The 21,273-nt window shown below is 41.4% G+C and overlaps 1 protein-coding gene across 2 annotated transcripts; it reads left to right on the forward strand.

Moving 5' to 3' along the window:
• The first annotated feature begins 927 nt into the window (after positions 1 to 927).
• On the forward strand, positions 928 to 19,187 carry LOC140231469 (probable ATP-dependent RNA helicase DDX17). Of its 2 annotated transcripts, XM_072311599.1 has the most exons (14): positions 928 to 1,078; positions 3,584 to 3,788; positions 4,320 to 4,416; positions 4,672 to 4,805; positions 5,942 to 6,007; positions 7,511 to 7,652; positions 8,734 to 8,894; positions 9,982 to 10,154; positions 10,504 to 10,614; positions 11,217 to 11,278; positions 12,274 to 12,333; positions 14,426 to 14,662; positions 15,423 to 15,674; positions 17,383 to 19,187. In XM_072311599.1, exons 1-14 carry the CDS (start codon positions 1,020 to 1,022, stop codon positions 17,409 to 17,411), a joined length of 1,788 nt encoding a protein of 595 aa, XP_072167700.1. In that variant the 5' UTR covers positions 928 to 1,019; the 3' UTR covers positions 17,412 to 19,187. The 2 variants fall into 2 exon arrangements, with proteins under 2 accessions (XP_072167700.1, XP_072167699.1); XM_072311598.1 differs by having other exon boundaries at positions 15,423 to 19,187.
• Positions 19,188 to 21,273: the final 2,086 nt, after the last annotated feature.

The raw sequence follows: 21,273 nt of genomic DNA on the forward strand, positions 1-21,273 counted from the left end.
GATGCATAATTATTTACTACATAATGCTGAAAATGTTGAAATGGAGGGGTAGCAGGGATTTTATCATATGCATTCCCCTCAAGACCATAAGGTATAATTTTGAATTTCTCTGAGAATTGTATGCTCTTCAATATCACATATAAGAAGTAATGTTCTCGTAAAAAAGTCAAAACTGAATTCCCCTCTCATACAGAACTATCTTGAACTGAACTGAATTGTGAGTCCCCCCACACGCCCTCCTCCCACCCCCAGACGTCCCCCCCCCCCCCCCCCCCCCGGGCATACAAAGTTGATAGCAACTCTTGCTGGAATGGCAATTGTCATGAAAACGACAAAAATCCAGCTTCCTGATTGGCTGTTTCCATTGGAAGTTGAAATGCTTCCACACACGCTTCCAACTTCGTCTTTTGTTTCGTATGTTCGTACTGTTCTTTCTTTTTTTCTTTTTGTTTAACACGACTTGTCAGTGCAGTGCAGCAGAGGTCTGACGTCACGAATGAACTCTGTTTGAACTCGCTGCGCATTCACGAGGGCGCATGGTACGTAACAGGAAGTTTCCGGAACTGCACACAAAGGCATGGTACGATAGTTCTTCGTCATCATAGGACGGGAGCCTCACATGCACACACACGTACACGCATGCACACTAAGCATGTGAATGTCGTCTAGCCGGCGGATTACACTGAGTAGCATGATGTGGGTAATCCTGTAAAATATAGATCCAAATTATGCTTCCTTTATAGCACTATTCTTGATACAACATAGACACTTATGATAGTTTTTGAAGGTGGTTTGTGATATCCTACCAATACTGATGATATTCCTTGATTATTTCAATTTGATGGAATGAGGTGTTTAATTCGCGGAAAGATATTTTCATATACTTTACAGTGAGTCGCCGGAATTTCTCATCGCATGCACCATCGTTTTGACAAAGCTGAGAAGGAAGGAGGATAGCGTAACTGTAAATTTCAGAAAATAGCTTTCATTTGCCATTGTTACCGCCAACAGCGTCAAATATGTCAAGATTTAGCGACAGAGGAAGATCTTTCGATAGATCAGATCGACGAAGTGGAGGGTAAGTGTGCAAAATCGAGCACTAATTCTTGTCAAAAAAAACGCCGGTAACGCGACGTCATGACATGTATGTAATCTTCCATTCATTGGAACAATGTGGGGGCAGAGCATTGCCTCCGTGTGCAGTGATGGTGTGTGCGCACCAAGCAGTGCACCGAATACTATTTGAATGATTTTTGAAAGTCACCCCAAGTAGAACCGTAAACTCATGTAAAAAATGCTCATTCTGAAAAATAAGATGTAGGACTCGAGCTTGAAACACTAGTGGCAGTTGTGGACTAACAATTTGACATTATTTTGCCTTATGTTATTGACAAAACTGAGCTGAGAGTGAAATGGTGAATGTCAATGAGAATGACATGAATGAATGTTTCCCCGCTTTCCGTGAATCGGTGTGATGGAAGCACACAAGCAACACACGTTTCTGGCATGATTAGGGGGTTAATATTGGAGATGCTTGGAAGATGTAAAGTAGCTTGGTACAGACCAACGTTAAAGGACAAGTTCACCTTCAAAGACATGTGGGTTGAGTGAATGCAGCAATATTAGTAGAACACATCAGTGAGAGTTTGAGGAAAGGCATGCCTTGAGGAAAATCAGACAATCCGTTCAAAAGTTACGAATTTTTGAAGTTTCTGCTCAGTCACAGCTGGATGAGAAGACTACTAACTAATTGTATAGCTATAAAACCAAAACAACATTAACTTGTGATGTCACATGTGTACAACAATATAAAGAAAGAATAAAGAAAATTCAACATATTTTCACTTTTCTCACGTAACAAAAGAATACTTCTCTCTTTCAGAAGGCAGGGGGAATAATATTACCCTCAAGATACGTCAGTAACAAGTCGAAGAAATGTGCACTTTATTCAAAAAGTACAGTTTTATGAAATTCTCTTTTTATTTTCCTTATATCGTACGCATGTGACATCATACACTGTAGGGTAACATCCCCAGTATTCGGTCACTTAAGCTTTTTTGCAATATTTTTCAAACTAAAATAATACACACATACATCATATCTACAGCAATGTATGTGAAATATATCAAATTTCTTTAATCTCAACTTTCATTTTGTTAAATATCTCACAGAATTGCGCAAAATCCCGAAATATTTCACCTTGAAAATTCCCCAGTATACGGTCACCGGCTCCAGTATTCGGTCACGCGATGTGCGCTTTCAAAGTCAATGCGTGTTCAAAGCAGCTGAAAAATGCGCGCGCGCGCTACCTTGTTGGCGCAAAATTGCATCGGGGACATTGCGGCGACTGTTGGTGACCGAATACTGGGGCCTTGGCACTTGCATTCAACCCTTGTACGTTGGGACACTGTATCGGCACGTACGGAAATTTTGTTTTTCTTTTGCGTTTTTGAGGATACCATTACACTCCAAGCTTGCGATAGGCGAAAAATCCCGTGAGAGAACGGCGTATTTCTTGATTTTTAGCGCTTTTTCGGCGACCCATACTCTTAAAACTGGGCCTTATCCGCGGGCGCTTTTGGAAAGTTTTTGGGATTTTGAATGGATTTTTGGAAGGGAGTTTCCTGTTGTGAATGAGTGTGCAAGTATGTGAATTAATGTGATTTGCGTGTGTTGTGACAGTTGAACTTACTGGCTGGTGACTAGTGATAAGTGACCGAATACCAGGGGCTGACCGAATACTGGTGCCCTTACCCTAGTAGTCTTTTCATCCAGCAGTGACTGCGCAGATACTGTAAAAATTCATAACTTTTGAACGGATTGTCGGATTTCACCCAAACTTTCACTGATGTGTTCTACTGATATTCTTGCATTCACTCAATCCACATGTATATATGAAGGTGGACTTGTCCATTAAATAGGAAATAAGTGATAGGCTGTAATATAGGGTAAGCCTACCAGTATTCGGCCATCTACCGGAATTTGGTCACTTATCACTAATATTGATTACAAGCCAGTAAGTTTTACTGTCACAGCACATGCAATTTGCAAATCACATGTAGGCTTCTACTGGCACTGTCGTTCACAACAGAAAAGTCCCCTACGGCCTTATCCCTCTCCAGAAATCCATCCAAAATCCCAAATTTTGCTGTCAAAAATGCAGAATCGGCGCAACTTTTTCAAAACGCGCACGAAGTAAGCCCAGTTTTAAGAGTATGGGTCGCCAAAAAAAAAAAAGTGCTAAAAATTGAGAAATCTGCCAATCTTTTGAGATTTTTTTTCTTTTTTTTTGTTTTGCTGTGGATGATAGCAAGCTCAGAGTGTGTTGGTTTCCGCAAAAGAAAACCAAAATCTCCATACGTGCCAATGCAGTGACTCGATGTACAACTTTAGTGCCCACTTGCCAGAATTTGGTCACCAACGGGTGCTGCAACGTCCATGATGCAATTTTGCACCTACAAGGTATTTTGTGCTTTTGTGCTTAGTGCTTTCGTTCTATTCTGTCACTTTTGATTATCTTGCCTTTTTTTTTTTTTTTTTTAGATTTGTCTATTTGTTTCATTTTTTTTCCCCCTTTCTGCAGTCGTGGAGGAGGTTCTGGGGGTGGCTTTGGTGGACCACCACGGTTTGGGAGCCGAGGAGCTGGGATGGGAGGTCCAGGTGGTATAAAGGAGAAGTTTGGACAACCAGGGGAGAGGCTCAGGAAGCCAAGATGGGACATGGAGAAGCTGGCACCCTTCAAGAAAAACTTCTACAGAGAACACCATGAAGTCACAAATAGACAACTGGTAAGTGTCTGCTTTGATTCATTCTTAGACATGAATCGTCTCATCGAGATAGAAAAGTCACTTGAAGTAATTCTGGAGACACATCATTTGCAATGTTTGCATTGCCAATGCTAGAAGAAGAAGAAGATTGTCCTTGAGCAGGGTCTACATCAACATATAGCATTTCAGCTGAATTTTTTTTTTTTTTTTTTTGTCTTGACAACACAAATCGTAAAGGTACTGTGCATTTGATATGGGTGACAGGTATTAAAATCAATTCAAGACTGATGGGCTCTCCATTTGCTTGGTGGCTGATAGTGACCCCTGAACAGTTGAACCCCGCTTCTGCTGAGTTATAAGAACGAGCACTTAAAGAGTTTTATATTTTGTTGGCACTAACTAGGAACTGTCTTAGATGTATGTCTGTGTTGTAGCTGTGATTTAAGAACTTGGGTAAGGCGAAGATAAGAACAAAGCGATGCCAATATATTTGTGTTCTTCATTTCTCATATGTTTATTTGTTGTTGTTTTTTTTTCATTTCTCAAATGCAGACAGAAATCCAGGCATACTGTGGAGAAAAGGAGATCACGGTCAGAGGTAGAGAGCCTCTAAGACCGGTCTTCCATTTCCACGAAGCAAATTTTCCAGGTGAGTACAAATGCTTACACATGTAACTAATTTCACACTCTTGTTCTGGACTGAATGAAGGAGACACCTGTAGTGAGGCATTTATCTGGAAGTCCATGCTCAGAGATGGAAACAAACTCAAAATCTCAAGTCTGCTTTCATGATTAGATTCAACTGCATACCTGTGTATTTTCTTGAATGTATAGGACCCCGTTTTGATAATATCCTTTTAGCACAAATGATTTACAGTTTTGTCTCATATGGTTTCTTGTGCAGACTATGTCATGGGGGAGCTGAGCAACAGTGGTTTTACGCACCCAACTCCAATCCAAGCACAGGGTTTTCCTATAGCACTCAGTGGCAGAGATATGGTTGGCATTGCAGCAACTGGCTCAGGGAAGACCCTTTCAGTAAGTTTGTGTGGATGGTTCAACAGTAGGGTCTAGGCTAATTACCCCTTTTCCTCCTTTCAAGAAGTTGGGGCAAGAAACTAATATTTATATTTTTTTGTCCCCGCCGAACGAGTTCAAGCAGGGGACTATGAAACGGGCTCCGTACGTGTGTGTGTCCGTGTGTGTGAGCGTCCGTGTGTGATCAAAATGTTTAATTTGCTATTTCTCTGTCATTTATGAGCCAATTTTGATTCTGTTTGCTTTATATGATAGCACTACATAGCTTTGAAACTTCTACACAGAATTTCAGTCGTGACCTTTGACCTTGACCTTTGACCTATATTGTACATTTTGCTACAAAATGCTACTCCTTTGCCATTTCTACCCCAATTTCGATTCCGTTTGCTTTATGTGATGGCACTAGGTGAGAGCTTCAAAACTTCTACACAGAATTTTGACCTTTGACCTTTGACCTTGATTTTTGACCTGTATTGTACATTTTGCTACAAAATGCTACTCCTTCGCCATTTCTAACCCAATTTCGATTCCGTTTGCTTTATGTAATGGCACTAGGTGAGGGCTTCAAAACTTCTACACAGAATTTTGACCTTTGACTTCTTTGACCGTTGACATTGATTTTTGACCTATATTGTACATTGGCTACAAAGTGCTACTCCTTCGCCATTTCTAACCCGATTTCGATTCCGTTTGCTTTATGTGATGGCACTAGGTGAGGGCTTCAAAACTTCTACACAGAATTTTGACCTTTGACTTCTTTGACCTTGATTTTTGACCTATATTGTACATTTTGCTACAAAATGCTACTTCCGGCGGGGACATACTGCGGGGGCGGAGGGAAATGCATTTGCATTACTGGCTAATTTTGCAATATGAAGTGATGCCTATGCGGTGTGTGTCAATAAAAAAAAAAATAATGAATTTGTTGGTTTGAGTAGCACTCCATGTGACACAAAAAAAAAAAAAAAGTGAACGAGACAGAAATCTGTTGTAACAGCCAGACATCAAATGCTTGATGACTGCTTTTAGCAATAGTGCCGTGATTTCAGTTTATCACCCCACACGTAGCCAGCCAGTCTCAGTGTTTATTTTTGTGTGCATCATAATACGTATATGTTACTCTTGTCTATTTACAGTATCTGCTGCCCGCAATTGTCCACATCAACCACCAACCATTCCTCGAGCGAGGCGACGGACCGATCGTAAGTGACAGCAATGAAATATGTAAAATGCTTGTCTGTTGTGTTTGTGATACATGTCTGGGCACAATGAACCTACAACACCAGAATCATTTGCAATCTCAAGATATTCTTTACCAGGGCTTAAATTAAAAATGTCTAAACACCTAATCACTTTTCTAAAGGCCATTTCATTGTCATGCAGCATAAATATGTTTGTAGAAAGGTCGTGACCTGCGGTGCCTTTGATTAATTAATGCACTTTGATTAACCCTAATCAGGCTGGGGGGGGGGGGGGGGCGGAATCCGCCCCCCCCCTCGACATTTCGCGCAATATCTTTGCAACGCGATAAGTTCCCGCCGCGATGTTTCATGACTTTTTTCTTTCAAGTATCGCGCAACTTTTGAGACCCAAATTGTTGCGCCCGCGCGTACCGTTTTGACGCGACGCCCGTTCGAAAAAAATTTGTCAACCCCAAAATTGCTCCAAAACGTGATTTTGTGTACAAATCAAATGCAAATTGTGTTTTTTCAATTAATTCATATAAAAATTCATATGTTCACTTAGAATGGCCGAAATTAATTCATTTTAGCATAATAATGCTTCGAAAAATGTCTGTGACAAATTTTGGCCAAAAAACAAACAAAAACAAAAGGTCAAAAAACAAGGAAATACATAAGAAATTCAAAAAACAATAAAATACATAAGAAATTAATTTCGATACAGATTTTTTTTTTATCCTATGTCTCAGAAGAATGATACAAGAAACATTTTAAAAAAGAAATTAGCTTAATTGGAGCATTAATAAGTGATTTAGAGCCCAAAACTGATTTTATGCATAAATTACAATAATTAATTAATATAAAATATAAGAAAAATTTTTCGGAGAAAGCAACCATACATTTTGATAGAATACGTCGCGGGCGTCGCGTGTGCCGATTTTCGGCGCAATCGCGCGTTCCATAGGCGAGATCTGAAGGGGGGGCGGAATCCGCCCCCCCCCCCCCCCCCAGATATAGCATAGCCAAAAAAGCCCAGCCTGATTAGGGTTAAAGTATGATTTCCAAGGTATGATTTTGATCAGTCCCTTAGGAATGATCCTTTATAGGAGATAGTTCTTATTTGCATTGTGTCTGCCGTTCTGCCCAAATGATTTGTCAGCATAGTTATGTGCTGATTGGTAAAAAAAGAAAAAGAAAAAAGATAGCTTTGTATCTAGATGATGTGTTGATGTGTCCATTCAGATAAGTGAGGAAAATATCACTGTGCTCTTGGGAGGATTGGGCTTATATAATGGCTCTTTTCTGTGGGCATTTTGATTATATCTTAGTTTGCTTGGGTGCCTAGGAGTGTGGCAGGAGGTCAAAGATTTGAAGAAATAACTGAAATTTAGTTTGTTGTACTGTATAAGTGTATGCAAGTGATCACATAATGTTTTAGTGCCCCTCTGCCGAGCATTGCTATGGTATGCCTGCTGGCTGCCGCACCTTGGTTTGAGTGCCATCTTGCCTTTGACCCTCATGCAGGCTCTTGTGCTAGCACCGACGAGAGAGCTGGCTCAGCAGGTCCAGCAGGTTGCCTTCCAGTACGGGCGCTCGTCCAAGATCAAGAGCACCTGTGTGTATGGTGGGGCCCCAAAGGGCCAGCAACTCAGGGATCTTGAGAGGGGTAGGTAATTTAGCACACACTTGACACGAAAAGAGTAAAATAAGTCTGTGCAAGCTTTTAGAGAGTGCTTATAGGGAATTTCCAGTGCACGTAAACGTTAGTCTGAGAAAAAGGAGTTGAAAATTTTCTTAGCACAGCATCGAAAATTTGCTCAAATTCGGATGAAGAATAAGGAAGACATATGACACTTCTTGAACAGTCAGTATATATTATGCAAATAATGTAGTTGGCATCCCCCCACAACTAGCTGTACTGTTTGTGCATAAATTTTGAAATTTTGTGTTCAGTTTTTCATTCAAATGTGTTAATGCCTCAGTCTCAAACACTGATATATCCAACTGATCATTATGCTGAAATTATTCAACCAAGAATAACATGTTTTGCACATCTGAGACTTTGAATTGTCTTAATTGTGAAGTTATGACATCTGCTAACTCATTTGCATATTCAAATCAACAATATGAAAACTGTTCTATGCAAGTGACTGAGACTTCACCATTTTAGAACTTCCTTATTTTTATCTGATTGAATTTTTGCTGTTGTACTCCAGATTGTACTCATTCATATCAGACTAACTTATAACTGGACTGGAATTCATCTGTAACTGTCCACTTGATGTTTTTTTTCTTCACCTGGATGATTCTAGCTGTCTTTCAGTACATTGGTCATGTCAATTTAGAATTTATAGAAAAGTTCTGAGTGGGCTGTGAGTGCAATGAAATACTGCAGTGATATGATATGCCCCATGTCAGATAACCTCTCCTTCCTCATTCCTTTCACCATTACATAAGTATTAGGAGGAAGCAATTTGTCCAATTTGTGAAAACCCTTGATTTATTATGCTCAAATGCATTGCTTTCATTTGAAGTACATGCACTTTAGCTGAATAAATGTTGACATGCATACTTTTTCTCTGTTCAGTATTGTACTCTACTATCGCAAATTTAACCCCTCGAGAAATGGTTGGGAAGTACCTATTCATGAAAAATTAGACTTGCTAAATATTATATGGCGTATACAGTATTTGTAGTGCTGTGGTGTGGGTCATAAACGGTTGCATTTCACGCATTCCATATTGTAGGTGTGGAGGTCTGCATTGCTACTCCTGGCAGGCTTATAGATTTCCTCGAAGCTGGAAAGACCAACCTCAAGCGGTGTACATACGTCGTTCTCGATGAGGCCGATCGCATGCTGGACATGGGATTTGAACCACAGATCAGGAAAATCATGGAACAGATCAGGGTAAGTGGATATATTAAAAGTGGTACCTTTGTTATGCAAATCTCAGCATACCTTACTCCTATCTCTCTATGGGAAGTTCTTTCCCAATCAAATGTCATACTGGTGTTTGAACACACACACACACAAAAAAAAAACCAACTTTAACCACATTTTACAAGTCCTTCACATGCATAATGCTTTGAGAGGAATGTGATACGTGACTCCATTACTGCTTAACCCTAACTAGGCGGCGGCGGGGGCTATTGCCGCCACGTTGCATGACTTTTTTCTTTCAAGTCTCCCGCATCTTTTGATACCAAATTTGCGATGCCCGGGCGCACAGTACCGAAGTTGCGCATAATTATGTACGTGCATGTCAGACCAAAAATTGCTCAAATATGTGAATTTGTGTACAATTTCAATGCAAACTGTGCTTTCAGGCAAATTTCATAAAAGCATGATTATTTTGGGGTTTTATTGATTAAAATCAATTAGTAACATATTTTCTTGTTTGGAACAATGTCACAGACAAATTTCATTGAAAAAACAATGAAAAACATAAAATCGAAAAAAACAAGGAAATACATAATAAATTCAAAAAAACAATAAAATACTTAAGAAATTTTTCCGATGGCACAATTTTTTTCTCTTACATTTGCTAAGGACACTAAAAAGAATATTTTGAAAAAAAAATGTTCCTGTTTTGAGGTTTATTTAGTGATTTATACCAAATTGTCTGATTTCACGCATAATTATGCATAAATTAGCATAAATGCTAATTTTTTTGAAAAATTTACTTCATGGTACTTTAGATTACATCATAGGCAATGTGTGTGCTAATTTTCGTCTCGATCGCGCAGTCGACGGCTGATATCTGGAGGGGGCCTGCCCCCCCTCCCCGGCTCTATCATCTACCTTAATACTGTAGAACATGATATATTCACGGCACGAAGTTGGTATTCTTCAGCATTGGTCTTATATTGTGCTTATGCTTCTTTGTGAGAAGATTTGCATGACTCTCCGGCTATGCTGTGGGCATAGCTTGACTGGACGAGAATTTTCCCCTTGTTAATGATTGACCGTCAATTACCCTGGTCTCCTGCCACAGCCGGACAGACAAGTTCTGATGTGGAGTGCCACGTGGCCCAAGGAGGTCCAAGCCCTGGCCGAAGACTTCATCAGGGACTACATCATGGTGAACATCGGCTCCCTCTCGCTCTCCGCCAATCACAACATCCTACAGATCATCGATGTGTGCAATGACGACGAAAAAGACAAAAAGTGAGTGTGCATGCATTTGGCTGGTCCCTTTACTTTCTTTGTTCACAGTGTGCATATCAGTCACAAAGACATAGATCCTGTTTGAGGGTAATAGTAGCTTTTTATTGCAACTATTGATGGAGTGCAATGAACATAGCTGATAAAAACGGTGCTTTACCAAGGCAGCTCAAGCAAGTGCTGTTAATCTGCAGAATTTCTTGTTCAATTCAAGGAAACTTGTCTCAATAAACCAGCTGTTTTTGAACACTTTAAAATATTCATAGTTCATTTACAAAATTTGGTTTCCCTCAAAAGCTTGCCGAATGTGTGTATGCTGAATGAAAACAAATGTGTATATTTTCATGAACAGGCTCATCCTCCTGCTCGAAGAGATCATGCAAGAGAAGGAGAACAAAACTCTGGTCTTTGTGGAAACCAAGCGCAGAACTGATGACCTGGTTCGCAGGATGAGGCGAGATGGGTAAGATATTGTGAAACTATTACAGTATGAATGCAACGGTTCTTCCAAAGCAGTAAATATCTTAGGAAGTGAATTGTCAAGAGTGTCCCAAAATTTCTCCTGTGTGATATCTGTAGCTACAGTGAATTTTATTTCTTAGCGATGTGGCTTTGATGTTGCTTGATGTGAACTAAATTCACGACATTCAAGTTAAGAAAACGCTATTTCTACACAAGTGATGCTGTTGTGTTGTGATGAATAATGCTCGATTGAGCAGTTGAAAGAAAACTTAGGGGGGATGGGGTATGTTGTCATTTTGAAGGCTTTGTGACTTTTCTAGCCCTTCCCCCATTGCAAACCGTTCCTGTCCTAGCAAATCAATACAATGATGCTGTCGAGTTCTCTTGAACCCTTCACTGTGCTGGTATGGCTTCCTGCCATTCCTTCTGTTTATTCAGTTGCTGTGATCCAGATGATTAGATGACAATATACGAAATGAAGCAAATTTTATATGGTGAGGGAAAGGAGTGTTTTTGTGTGAGAGCTCTGCTGACGATAGTGGTCCGTGATATCAAAGTGAGTCAAGTGCTTATTGGATGTCTGCTTTTTCTGTCTGTGCACAGGTGGCCAGCAATGTGCCTTCATGGAGACAAGTCACAGCCAGAGAGAGATTGGGTGCTGTCAGGTGAGAATTGACCAGAATACTGTATACGCCAAATATTTCAAGATGTTTTTATTTTCGCGAATTTCGCGAGTCGGGTGCTGTTCGCGAAATTCAAGACACGCGAAAATGTTGACTCTGATTCTGATGTGAATGTAACGTATGCGTGTACATTTCTCCGTTCAGTCCAGGACTCCAGGATCGCGAATTTAACCACGCGCGAAATCGTCAAGGAATTCCTGATTCGCGGAAATTTAGACTCGCGAAATACTGTATACGCCATATATTTCGCGAGTCTAAATTTTTGCGAATCTGTACTTCCCTTCAATTCGCGATCGTGGAGTCCTGTACTGAACGGAGAAACGTATATGCGTACGTCACATTCATGTCGGCATTAGAGTCAATATTTTTTGCGTGTTTTTAATTTCGCGAATAGCAGCTGACTCGCGAAATTGGCAAAAATAAAAACCTTGCGAAATACTGGCGTATACAGTATTCCTTTGTGCAAACCTAAGCAAGCCCTCAGTACGATCAAGTGTTTTCATCTGCATTGATAGTCTTGACATGTGAGTGAGACACACCATTGCAAGCAGCTATGCCTCTTTGATGCTGCTGTTATGCTACAGGTGCACCATGTTCCTGGCAGCCATGGTAGCCCCATTTGCTCGAAATGTAGTGCACCATGAGTAGATGGGATGTATTCCTGTTTCCGTACCGTATTCTAGTCTTCTTCGTTCCGGTCTTTGCTCAAGTGAACATGCAGCTATCATACTCCGTCCTCACAGCATGAATGAATGCTTGTGTCCTTGGAACAGAAACAGGATTTCTTGTTGAAAGCGTTAATGTTGCAACCTTACAATGCTTACGGGAGACTGGGTAAGCAAGTCCTAGTGAAATTGGTCTTCTTATATGAATTCTTTCAGAGAAGCTGCTTTGAGGTATTGTTCACAGAAACTTAGTATTGAGTGCCGGTTAAAACAGATGTTTTACTATTTTCATTTCTGTTTTTACTCTTGCAGAATTCCGTGCTGGGCGGGCACCAATCTTGGTGGCTACAGATGTCGCTTCTCGTGGTCTAGGTTTGTATTTCGTATGCTATGCCCTCTCAGTTCAAGTCAAAATACAGCATCCCCCATGAATTTCCACACAGATTCTCCATTTGATCGAGGATGCTTGTTTCAGGAAGTCTCGATATTTACCGTCTAAATCTGTAAAGTGTGATGTGCTGCAAGTTATGGTTGTTCAGTAATTCTGCAGTGAGAGTGTGAGTGATTTACCAACTAAGAAGTAAATTTGCGATGACCTTTTAAGTATTGAGATGTTGAAGAGTATCTGAAATGGCAGTGGCGGGCTAAATATCTTTTGAAATGATTTCACATACTTGTGACCATGAAAAGCAGATAACGCCTGATTTACATGTGTGTGTGTTTGCTTTTCTCACCGTATTACGTCATAGGCTCATGATAATTCTACCTTTTCAGTTTCCCATACTTTTTTTTTCTCTGTAGATATTTGAGTAAATGCGGCAGGGCCCGTGGCATGACACGTCGTCACCGTATTGAGCGGGGAGAGGCAACTGTTATTCTCCTAAAGAGTGGGATGAAACCCTGGCTGTGGCTCCCTGTGGGGCCAGCCCTCTTCTATCCAGCTGTAATCCCCCAAAATAGCGTTTAGAGCACCCTCGAATGTTGAGCAGTTGGTGGCGCAATTATGGAACCGACCATGCTCATGCTGTTTAAATGGCATGTCACAAGGATATTTTTGGAGAGGTTTGGGAGAAATGCTAAAAGAAGGTTGTGCATGATACATCTTTACTTTGTATTTTCAATCCTCAATGTTAGTTGAGTGCAGTCTCTTATCGTTCCCTTGACCATCACCATTATATCTGCATCATGGTCCTAAGAAGTTTGTTGTACAGCCATCATGGTGATCTACAGCAGAATGCACAAGATCTATGAAACCGATAACACAGTTGAAAGAGGTTCAGAAGGGAGGGGTGGGGGCGAGTTTTCAATGCATACACATATCTATGACTGTTGAAGCAAAAGAGACAGTTCCGGGGCGGTGCTGCCACTGGCGAGTTGGGAGCGATCTCGCCGCCTGGTGGCTTGGACCGCCTGCCTGTAGCTCTGTGTGTGTGTGTTTTTTTTTCTGCGTGTGCGCGGCTGCCTGTGGAATCCCGGGCAGGACTGCTCACACCGGCCGCTATCTCACTCCACTGTGGAACCCCAAAGCCTCTCCCGCACGCACACTGAGGAAGCCACTTGTCATGTCCGGGGACCGCCTGCCTCACTCACCCCTTCCATGGAAATGCACATTGGATCAGTGAGTACTGTTCTACCGACCCGTTGACTACTCATAAGCCATTCCCAAAGAAAAAAATAAAAAAGAAATTGCCTTACCATCTCCTCACCATTAACATGTCTTTTTCTGGTTAAAGCTTGATGGTTTCCCTGTCAACGGGTTTAGTGGCATTCCTTGCATTTCATTTATCCTGTGAGCTAATATGTACAGACCCGTAAAGATATTTTTTATTTCCTACAAAGGGTTTTGCCCTCTTTACATCCTGCCACTGCTTTGTGTGCAGCCACTGTGGGATGAAAGTGCACGGTGGCTGTATCAGATGGATGATATTCGTAATACATCTTGATGTTTTCATGGGTTATCACACTCCAAGGAAACTTACTGACACTACGTTTTTATTGTATATGTGTGCAACTTCATTGGCAAAGACCAAGGGTTTCCCCGTTTCTTGGTTTGAACAATGACGTCTTATTCTCATGATGCATGCTCCCTGTCAATCGTGCTAACATTTTTCATTTGCAGATCAAAAGGTGAGTCTCTTAACTTATGAAATTCGCAGTACTTGTTCATGATATGGGAGTTTGCATCCATTGTTGCACAGTAACAGTATGACATGTATGTGAAGGCCAGATGAGTGAGAGTGTGGTGTTGTTACCAAGTACCCCAAGACAAACTTTCCTCTTACAGGGATTGGTCCCTGATGGCTTGCTGCTTGGCAGTAGCTGTCTGTTAAAGAAAGGGGCCTCTTCCACTAGACATTTTGTATGCTGACTCTGTCCTTTTTCCCCCTTCACCTTCATCGTTACGGTGTCCTTTGCCAACATCACCCCCACTTTGGTTGGCATGCCATTCACTGTAACGCTACAGATGTGTCAGACATCAAGTTTGTCATTAACTATGACTACCCCAATTCGTCTGAGGACTACGTGCACCGCATCGGGCGCACCGCTCGCAGTAGCAGGACTGGCACTGCGTACACTTTCTTCACCCCCAATAATATCAAGCAAGCCCCCGACCTCCTCCAAGTGCTCCGCGAAGCCAACCAGGTCATCAACCCCAAGCTGATCTCCCTTGCCGAGCAGGCCCGCAGTTATGGAGGCAAAGGTTTGTCTCATGTTCAGTTACTAGTGTTGTGTAATAATCATTTATTTCTTTTCATGATATCGTCTGTTGAGAATGATAAGGGCGTTACGTTGCCACAAAACCCATAGTGTTCAAGACAACTTAACGCCCTTCTCATTCTCAACAGACGATATGAACAATGCCTCTGCTGGCTGGTTTGGTCTGACAAAAGACAGTCTTACAGTGGACTTTGTGTACTCATGTAACTTGCGTTCCCTCAAGTCAAACCGTTCATGGCCACAACATTCTGATACTTGTGCCTCTTTAATTGGATCTGTGCCCTCTCAAAAAAGTGGCCTTAACTCAAATTTGATGAAATCTGAGGTCTGCAAGTCTCATGGTCAGTATTATATGATAGTATGCATTGGTAAAGTAGGAAACTGAAAGTCGGGGGAAACTGGAAGAAATGTCCAACCTGCAGAATGTTTACAAATTCATAAGAATGAACAGCGTACCAGATTGGGTTCCATGGTCAATTCAGATTTCCTTTGCAGTATATAACATTGATTGAAGCACATAAGTAATGACAGTGAAGTTCCTCAAGTTCTGCATTTTGAAGAGAGAAAGCATATGACTTGACACATTACACCAGTAATAAAACGTCTTTCACAATGAATGAAGAAACTTGTGTTTTGTGATATTCGTTGATACTTTGCATTGAAGAGAAGCCAAGAAATGTATCCATAAAACGTCAATAAGATGTACGTAAACCTTTAACAAAGTTCAATGTTGGTTTCTACAGGCCGAAATCGTTACAGGACTGGAGGTGGTGACAGATTTGGCCGACGTGATGGCGGCAAGGGAGGCTTTGGCGGTAGCAGCAATGGCTTTGGCGGCGGAAGTCGCTTTGGGGGTGGCGGCGGAGGAAGTAGGTTTGGGGATCGCAACTCTGGCGGAAACCGAAGTGGATCTGGTGGACGAGGTGGCTACAACAGCAGTGACCGTGGTGGTGGCAGCAACAGCTACGGTGGAGGCAGCCAAGGATATGGAGGAGGTAGAAATCTTTCTGGTAGTGATGGGCAGGGGATTGGTAGTGGTAGTAGTAGGAGCTATGGACAGGGCCCAAAACAAAATAGCTTTGGTGGGTCACCTCCCATGAACAAGGGCCCTGGAATGAGTGGGCAGCACGGAATGCGAGGGGGTCCACCAGGTGGGTCTCAAAATGGGCCCCAGACTGGGTCTCAGAATGGGCCCCAGAATGGACCTCAGGGTGGATTCCGTGGTGGGGCTCAGGCTGGGCCGCAGGGAGGACTTCAAGGGGGTCCTCATGGGGGTCGTACAGGTGGGCAACAGGGTCCACCACCCAGCCTTCTGGGCAGTGGGCCACATGGGGGTCTAGCAGGACAATCACACAATGGTCCCCAGAGTGGTATGGGCAGGCCAAACATGCCTGGAAGACAAGGCCCGCCCCCACTGTCCGGCAGGCCAACGCCACTTATGGGTCAAGAGTCAATGCAGCAGCCCCCCATTCCTCCCCCCAACAGCCAGCGCAAACCAATGCAGCCGCAGCAGCAGCAGCAGCAGCAGCACTCTGAACAGCCCCCCATTCCTCCCCCAAATAGCCAGCGCAAGATGCCGCTGCGTCCACCGCAGCACACCGACCAGCCCCCTATCCCGCCCCCAAACAGCCAGCGCAAACCTCCCACTCAGCAGCCCCCAATTCCCCCGCCAAACAGCCAGCGTGCCCCGCAGCCCCCACGTGCTCCCCACGCTTCTAGCGCTAGCGCAGCACCCCCTGCTGCCCCAGCTGGCATGGCTCAAATGGACCCAGCCCAGATGGCTCAAATGGCTCAGATGGCCCAAACTGACCCTGCTGCATATGCTCAGTATGTTCAATATTACCAGCAGTACATGCAGTATTACCAACAGTACCAGGCTGGCGGTAGACCTGCCCCTCCGGCCAGTCAGTAGGAGTCCAAAACCATGGCATAACTTTCAGAATGTGAATATAACTTGTATCATATACTATACCTTAATGGGGAGATTTGATTGTCTGCATTGAATCCATTCTGTCAGACACGAATGGGAGTAGCACTAATGTGGACTTATGATCTGCTGATGTGTGCATGCTGTTCTATTTTTTTTTTTTTCCAATTGGTTAGAAAAGTTGGGTCTCCTCAGGCACACATGACTGACATTTGGAAATCATTCCAACACTGATTTCCCTGACTGCAACTTTAAAATTCTATGACTTGTGCCTCTTGACAGAAAGTTTGTGGAGGCCTGGTATTATTTTCAGCCTGACTTCTCCCTGTGTTATTACCTGTATATAGATATGTATTACATATTGTAATGATGTACATAAATATTCAAAATTGGGGTTTGGTCGTTGACCTCGCATGCTATATTTTTTACCAACAAAGTGCACCTCTATTTTTTAGAAAGCTAAAGTCTTACTTCTTGTTTTGGACAGTTATAAAAAAAGAAAGCAGAAAAAAAAAATGTAACCATACGGGGTTGGTAAAGCACGAGGATTAAGCAAGAATGGCTGTGATGTTAAGACGAGTGTTGCGTTGGCATCACTTCTGCACTCGCTGTGAGCGATATGTTGGGCTGCTCACAGAACAGGGCACGTCACACCAGGGTGTCAATCGTGTCTTGTCCGTGACCTCTTGTGACCTCTTGACATCCTCTGCCGAACTCCAGTGTGGCGGTTAAAAGTAACACCGACAAAATTGTCCTTGTTTTTCCTATGCCCTCAGATGTATGGCGGTCCCGCGGTGGTTTTTGAGAAAAGGCGCTGTGATAGGGAAAGTCAGGCATGTCCCTTTCCGAAGAGTCTGTGAAGCGTAGACTGAACCAGGACTGAGAGTCCATTTTCTCCCAGGAAATCGTCCAAGGTTTAGTCGTCTCATTTATGTCTCGACGTTTTTGTTTGGTGTTTGTTCTGATGAGAAACAAGTAAAAAAAAAAAAGCAACAAGAAAAACAAACAAATCATTCCGCAGTATTTGTATGTTGCACTTTGTGTCTTAGCATTAGTAACATGTAGGAAAAAAAGAGCAAAAATAAAATGAAGGGGAAATGCAGGCTTGTAGGAAACTGACATGCCTGACTATACAGAAAACAAAAGAAAAAAGAGAAACAAAGTAAAAAACCCAAAAGAAACAGAAAATGCCACTGAATGACTTGAGCGATGTCTCGCCACATAGCTAGAGTCATCATCCAACTTACCTCGAGCCCAAACTGACTCTCAATTGTTGAATATCTATGCCTTTTGAAATATCGTGAATTGGCATTTAGTTGTGAACTCTGTCGAGCTTGCAATTTGTTCCCCCGTGTCTTTTTTTTTTTTTTTTTTTTAAATCTTTACTTGAAATGCAATCCCCCCACATGGGTCTGTGCTGTTCTCAATTATTTTCAGAGGTTGAGGACTAGTAGTCTGTAAATATGTTAGGCGCTAGGGATCAGAGAACATGTGTGTGAAGCAGAACTATTCCTGGACCCAACTGTGTCAGTTCTGAGTAAATTTTTATTGTTTATTGTTTTTTAATTGTAAACTCACCGGTTGGAGCAGGACATTTAACACCATGACGGGAGTCTGTCTGTATGTGTAAATCAGATGCATAAACTCATGAACAGATATTAGTAGAGTCATGCCAAGTGCCAGTGTAGATCAACTCTTTGCTAGAAACAGCACATTTTGACTATCTCCTGGATTGACAAAGTGCAGTACAATGTATTGATTGCGACATGGCCAAAAGGTAGATAAAATGAACATCAATTTTGCTATGTTGTGTAATGTGCTTTGCTAAATTGATCAGCTTGATCATTACATAAGAAATGGTTATTTTGATAACTATGATTATTTGTTTAAAATGCTTTCTTTTTTTTTAATGATTGATATGTCTGTAAAATGTGTTTCTCTTTTTTCCCCCCCATAAGTTAATTTGTAACATCTTTCAGGTACATGTCTGTCCTAGTTCAAGGACTGTATAAGTGAGTTTAACTGCTTTATTGATTTTAAGTGCCATGCCGTAATATTTGGTAAATTATATATGTAATTGCATTTTATTTTACAGGTTTGCTGATTATTCATGTTAATGTCTGATTGAACTTGAGACAAGACAGACTGTAATCATCTAATACGAAGGTACACCTAATCGCGTCCTGCCTCCCAAAAATGTGAATGATATGAATTTATGTGGACGTTGTGTTTGCACCGAGCTTTGCTCGTAACAATGTCGTGGGTATCTCACAACAAGTTTGCATAGCATTCCTTACAAACTTACTCGAGTCGAAAATTGCGAGCGTTTTCACCCTGTACAGCAGTATGGTATGGTATATTTATAGGATAATTTATTCAGTTAGTGTAAACATGCATAATCTTCTGAGGTTGTATTTTTCATCTGCCTATTCTGTAGCTGTTGGGTGTTACGAATCACAGGATAAGTGGAAAGAAAGCTCCCTCTTTCTCACTCTTTTTAAAAAATATTGCTTGTGACGCTGTACTTTGTGGAAATTCTAGTTGATTAAAGTGCTATGCACAACCATCGTACACACAGTGACTAATTTTGTGCAGAGTTGTATTTCATGTTGTCGTTATTGAAGTGATTTGAGCTGTAATTTGAGAAGTCCTGTAAAAGTGGAAATTTTAGCGTTAATACTTTTTTCCCCCTTTGTGTTCAGCTGGATATGATGAATTTTGTGGAACAAGAAGTACAAGCAAATACAGCAATAGCAAAAAAAAAAAAAAAAAAAGCAAACAAACTGTGTTGCTTTTATTTTCACCCCAGCTTCATGTCTTGCAAAAAGCGCAACAACTTCCACTTTTACAGTATTGTGATGATGAATTGTGTGTGTGTTTTTTCTAACCTTTACATGTTTTATTGGTCGAAAAGACAGCAAAAGAGCTTACACTCAGTCAGGGTTTCCTGCCCATCAGGGAAATCAGGGGAATCAGGGAAAATTCTTTTACTTTTTTTCCAGTCAGGGAAAAGTCAGGGAATTTCATAAATATGCCTCAAATCAGGGAAAAGTCAGGGAATTTTGATTGGCCTAAAAATCGAAAGTACTGTAGTCACTAAGACTGTTATATTTTGTTACATATTCAAAACAACATCCGTTAAGTGAAACTGGATGAAAATTGGATGTGAAACTGGAATTGAGTTGAAAAAGATATGGAAATATGATACTTAATCAGGTAAAAACCAGGGAAAATTTAGGAAAATTTTATTTTCTTGAAATGCCAGGAACCCTGTCACTAGACCTGTGTAAAGGTGGTTTATGTCTGACAAGAGAAGACTACAGTGTACTCCCATTATAACAGAGTCCTCCGGACTGACAGTTGTCTTTCTTTATACACGTATCTAAATTTTGTTATAACCAAAGAGTTATGTATACATATAAATGGCAATTTTGGGACTTGAACTTTGATTTTGTTGTATGAAAATATCCTTTATATAACCGTGTTCGTTGTAAAGGGAGTGCACTGTACTTCCCAGAGCCGCTTGTGAGTGCATTATAATCACATCAATAAACATCAGCCTTGCATTCAAACAGATACATTACTATGTGAACGGCAGTATGAGGATCATACATGCTTTTTTAGGGGGCAACTCGTGCCATTGTCATTATGCTTATGATTGAAATATTGAATTGGAATATCGGCAGTTTAAGTCGTATTGTAACCAGTGGTAAACCAAAGAAGCATTCGTAAGGAGAGTATAAATGTATGATTTGTATTTGGCTAGAATGACTTGTACATGCATGTATGTGTGTGTGTGTGTGTGTGTGTGTGTGAGGGTGTGTGTGTGTGTGTGTGTGTGTGTGTGTTTGTATTTGTGTGTATGCAGGACCATGTTGTGCTTGACATAGCTCATGTACAATTCCATGCATTTCAGTCACTTCAGAGAGTGATGACGCAGAGCTCAAACTTAGCACGGGTGTTCCACCATTCCTGAACCATTAGACAATACATAACTGAGCAACATCCTCACCTGTTCACAAGGAGGCATGCTGGTGAATAGGTGATACATTTCGAGGCCAATGGAACTCTAGACATACATGTACAGTATGTCCCCCCCCCACCCCCCCCCACCAAAAAAAAAAAAAAAAAAAAAAGATTACAATCGGATTTCGCATTGATGACTTCCAATATGATTAAACTGCCTCAATGATACTCCGTGTGTGAGAATATAACATCTTAGCTCTATTTTGCGGGAAACCCCATTCAATTTGGTGAAGTGGTCACAGAGAAATGTTGATCGTTGTGAAGCATGTCATGGGTCTGATTCTTCCAAGTTAAGCACTTTGATACTTTTGGAACTGCATATCAATTAATGTGTGAACACAATGGACAGAACTTGGAGGGAAGAGATTCCTGACATGCTCTACAAAACATGTATGTGATACATTGTATCTGTTCGTCCATCCGTCAGCCTCTTGTGCAAAATATGTGAACAGAAGGTAATACAAATGTACAAACAAATGAGTTCGTGACAACTCCTACACAAACAAACAGACACTTCATGTATGCTGTAAGTAATGAAGAAAACTGGTAACAAGAACTATTAGAACTTAAAGGGATGGAATACAAATGGTGTAGTTTTGGTTGAGATTGGGATTCAAGTTTTTGCAAGGTAATAGTAAACC

The sequence above is a fragment of the Diadema setosum genome, chromosome 8 (assembly GCF_964275005.1).
Source record: "Diadema setosum chromosome 8, eeDiaSeto1, whole genome shotgun sequence".
NCBI classification, from domain to species: Eukaryota; Metazoa; Echinodermata; class Echinoidea; order Diadematoida; family Diadematidae; genus Diadema; species Diadema setosum.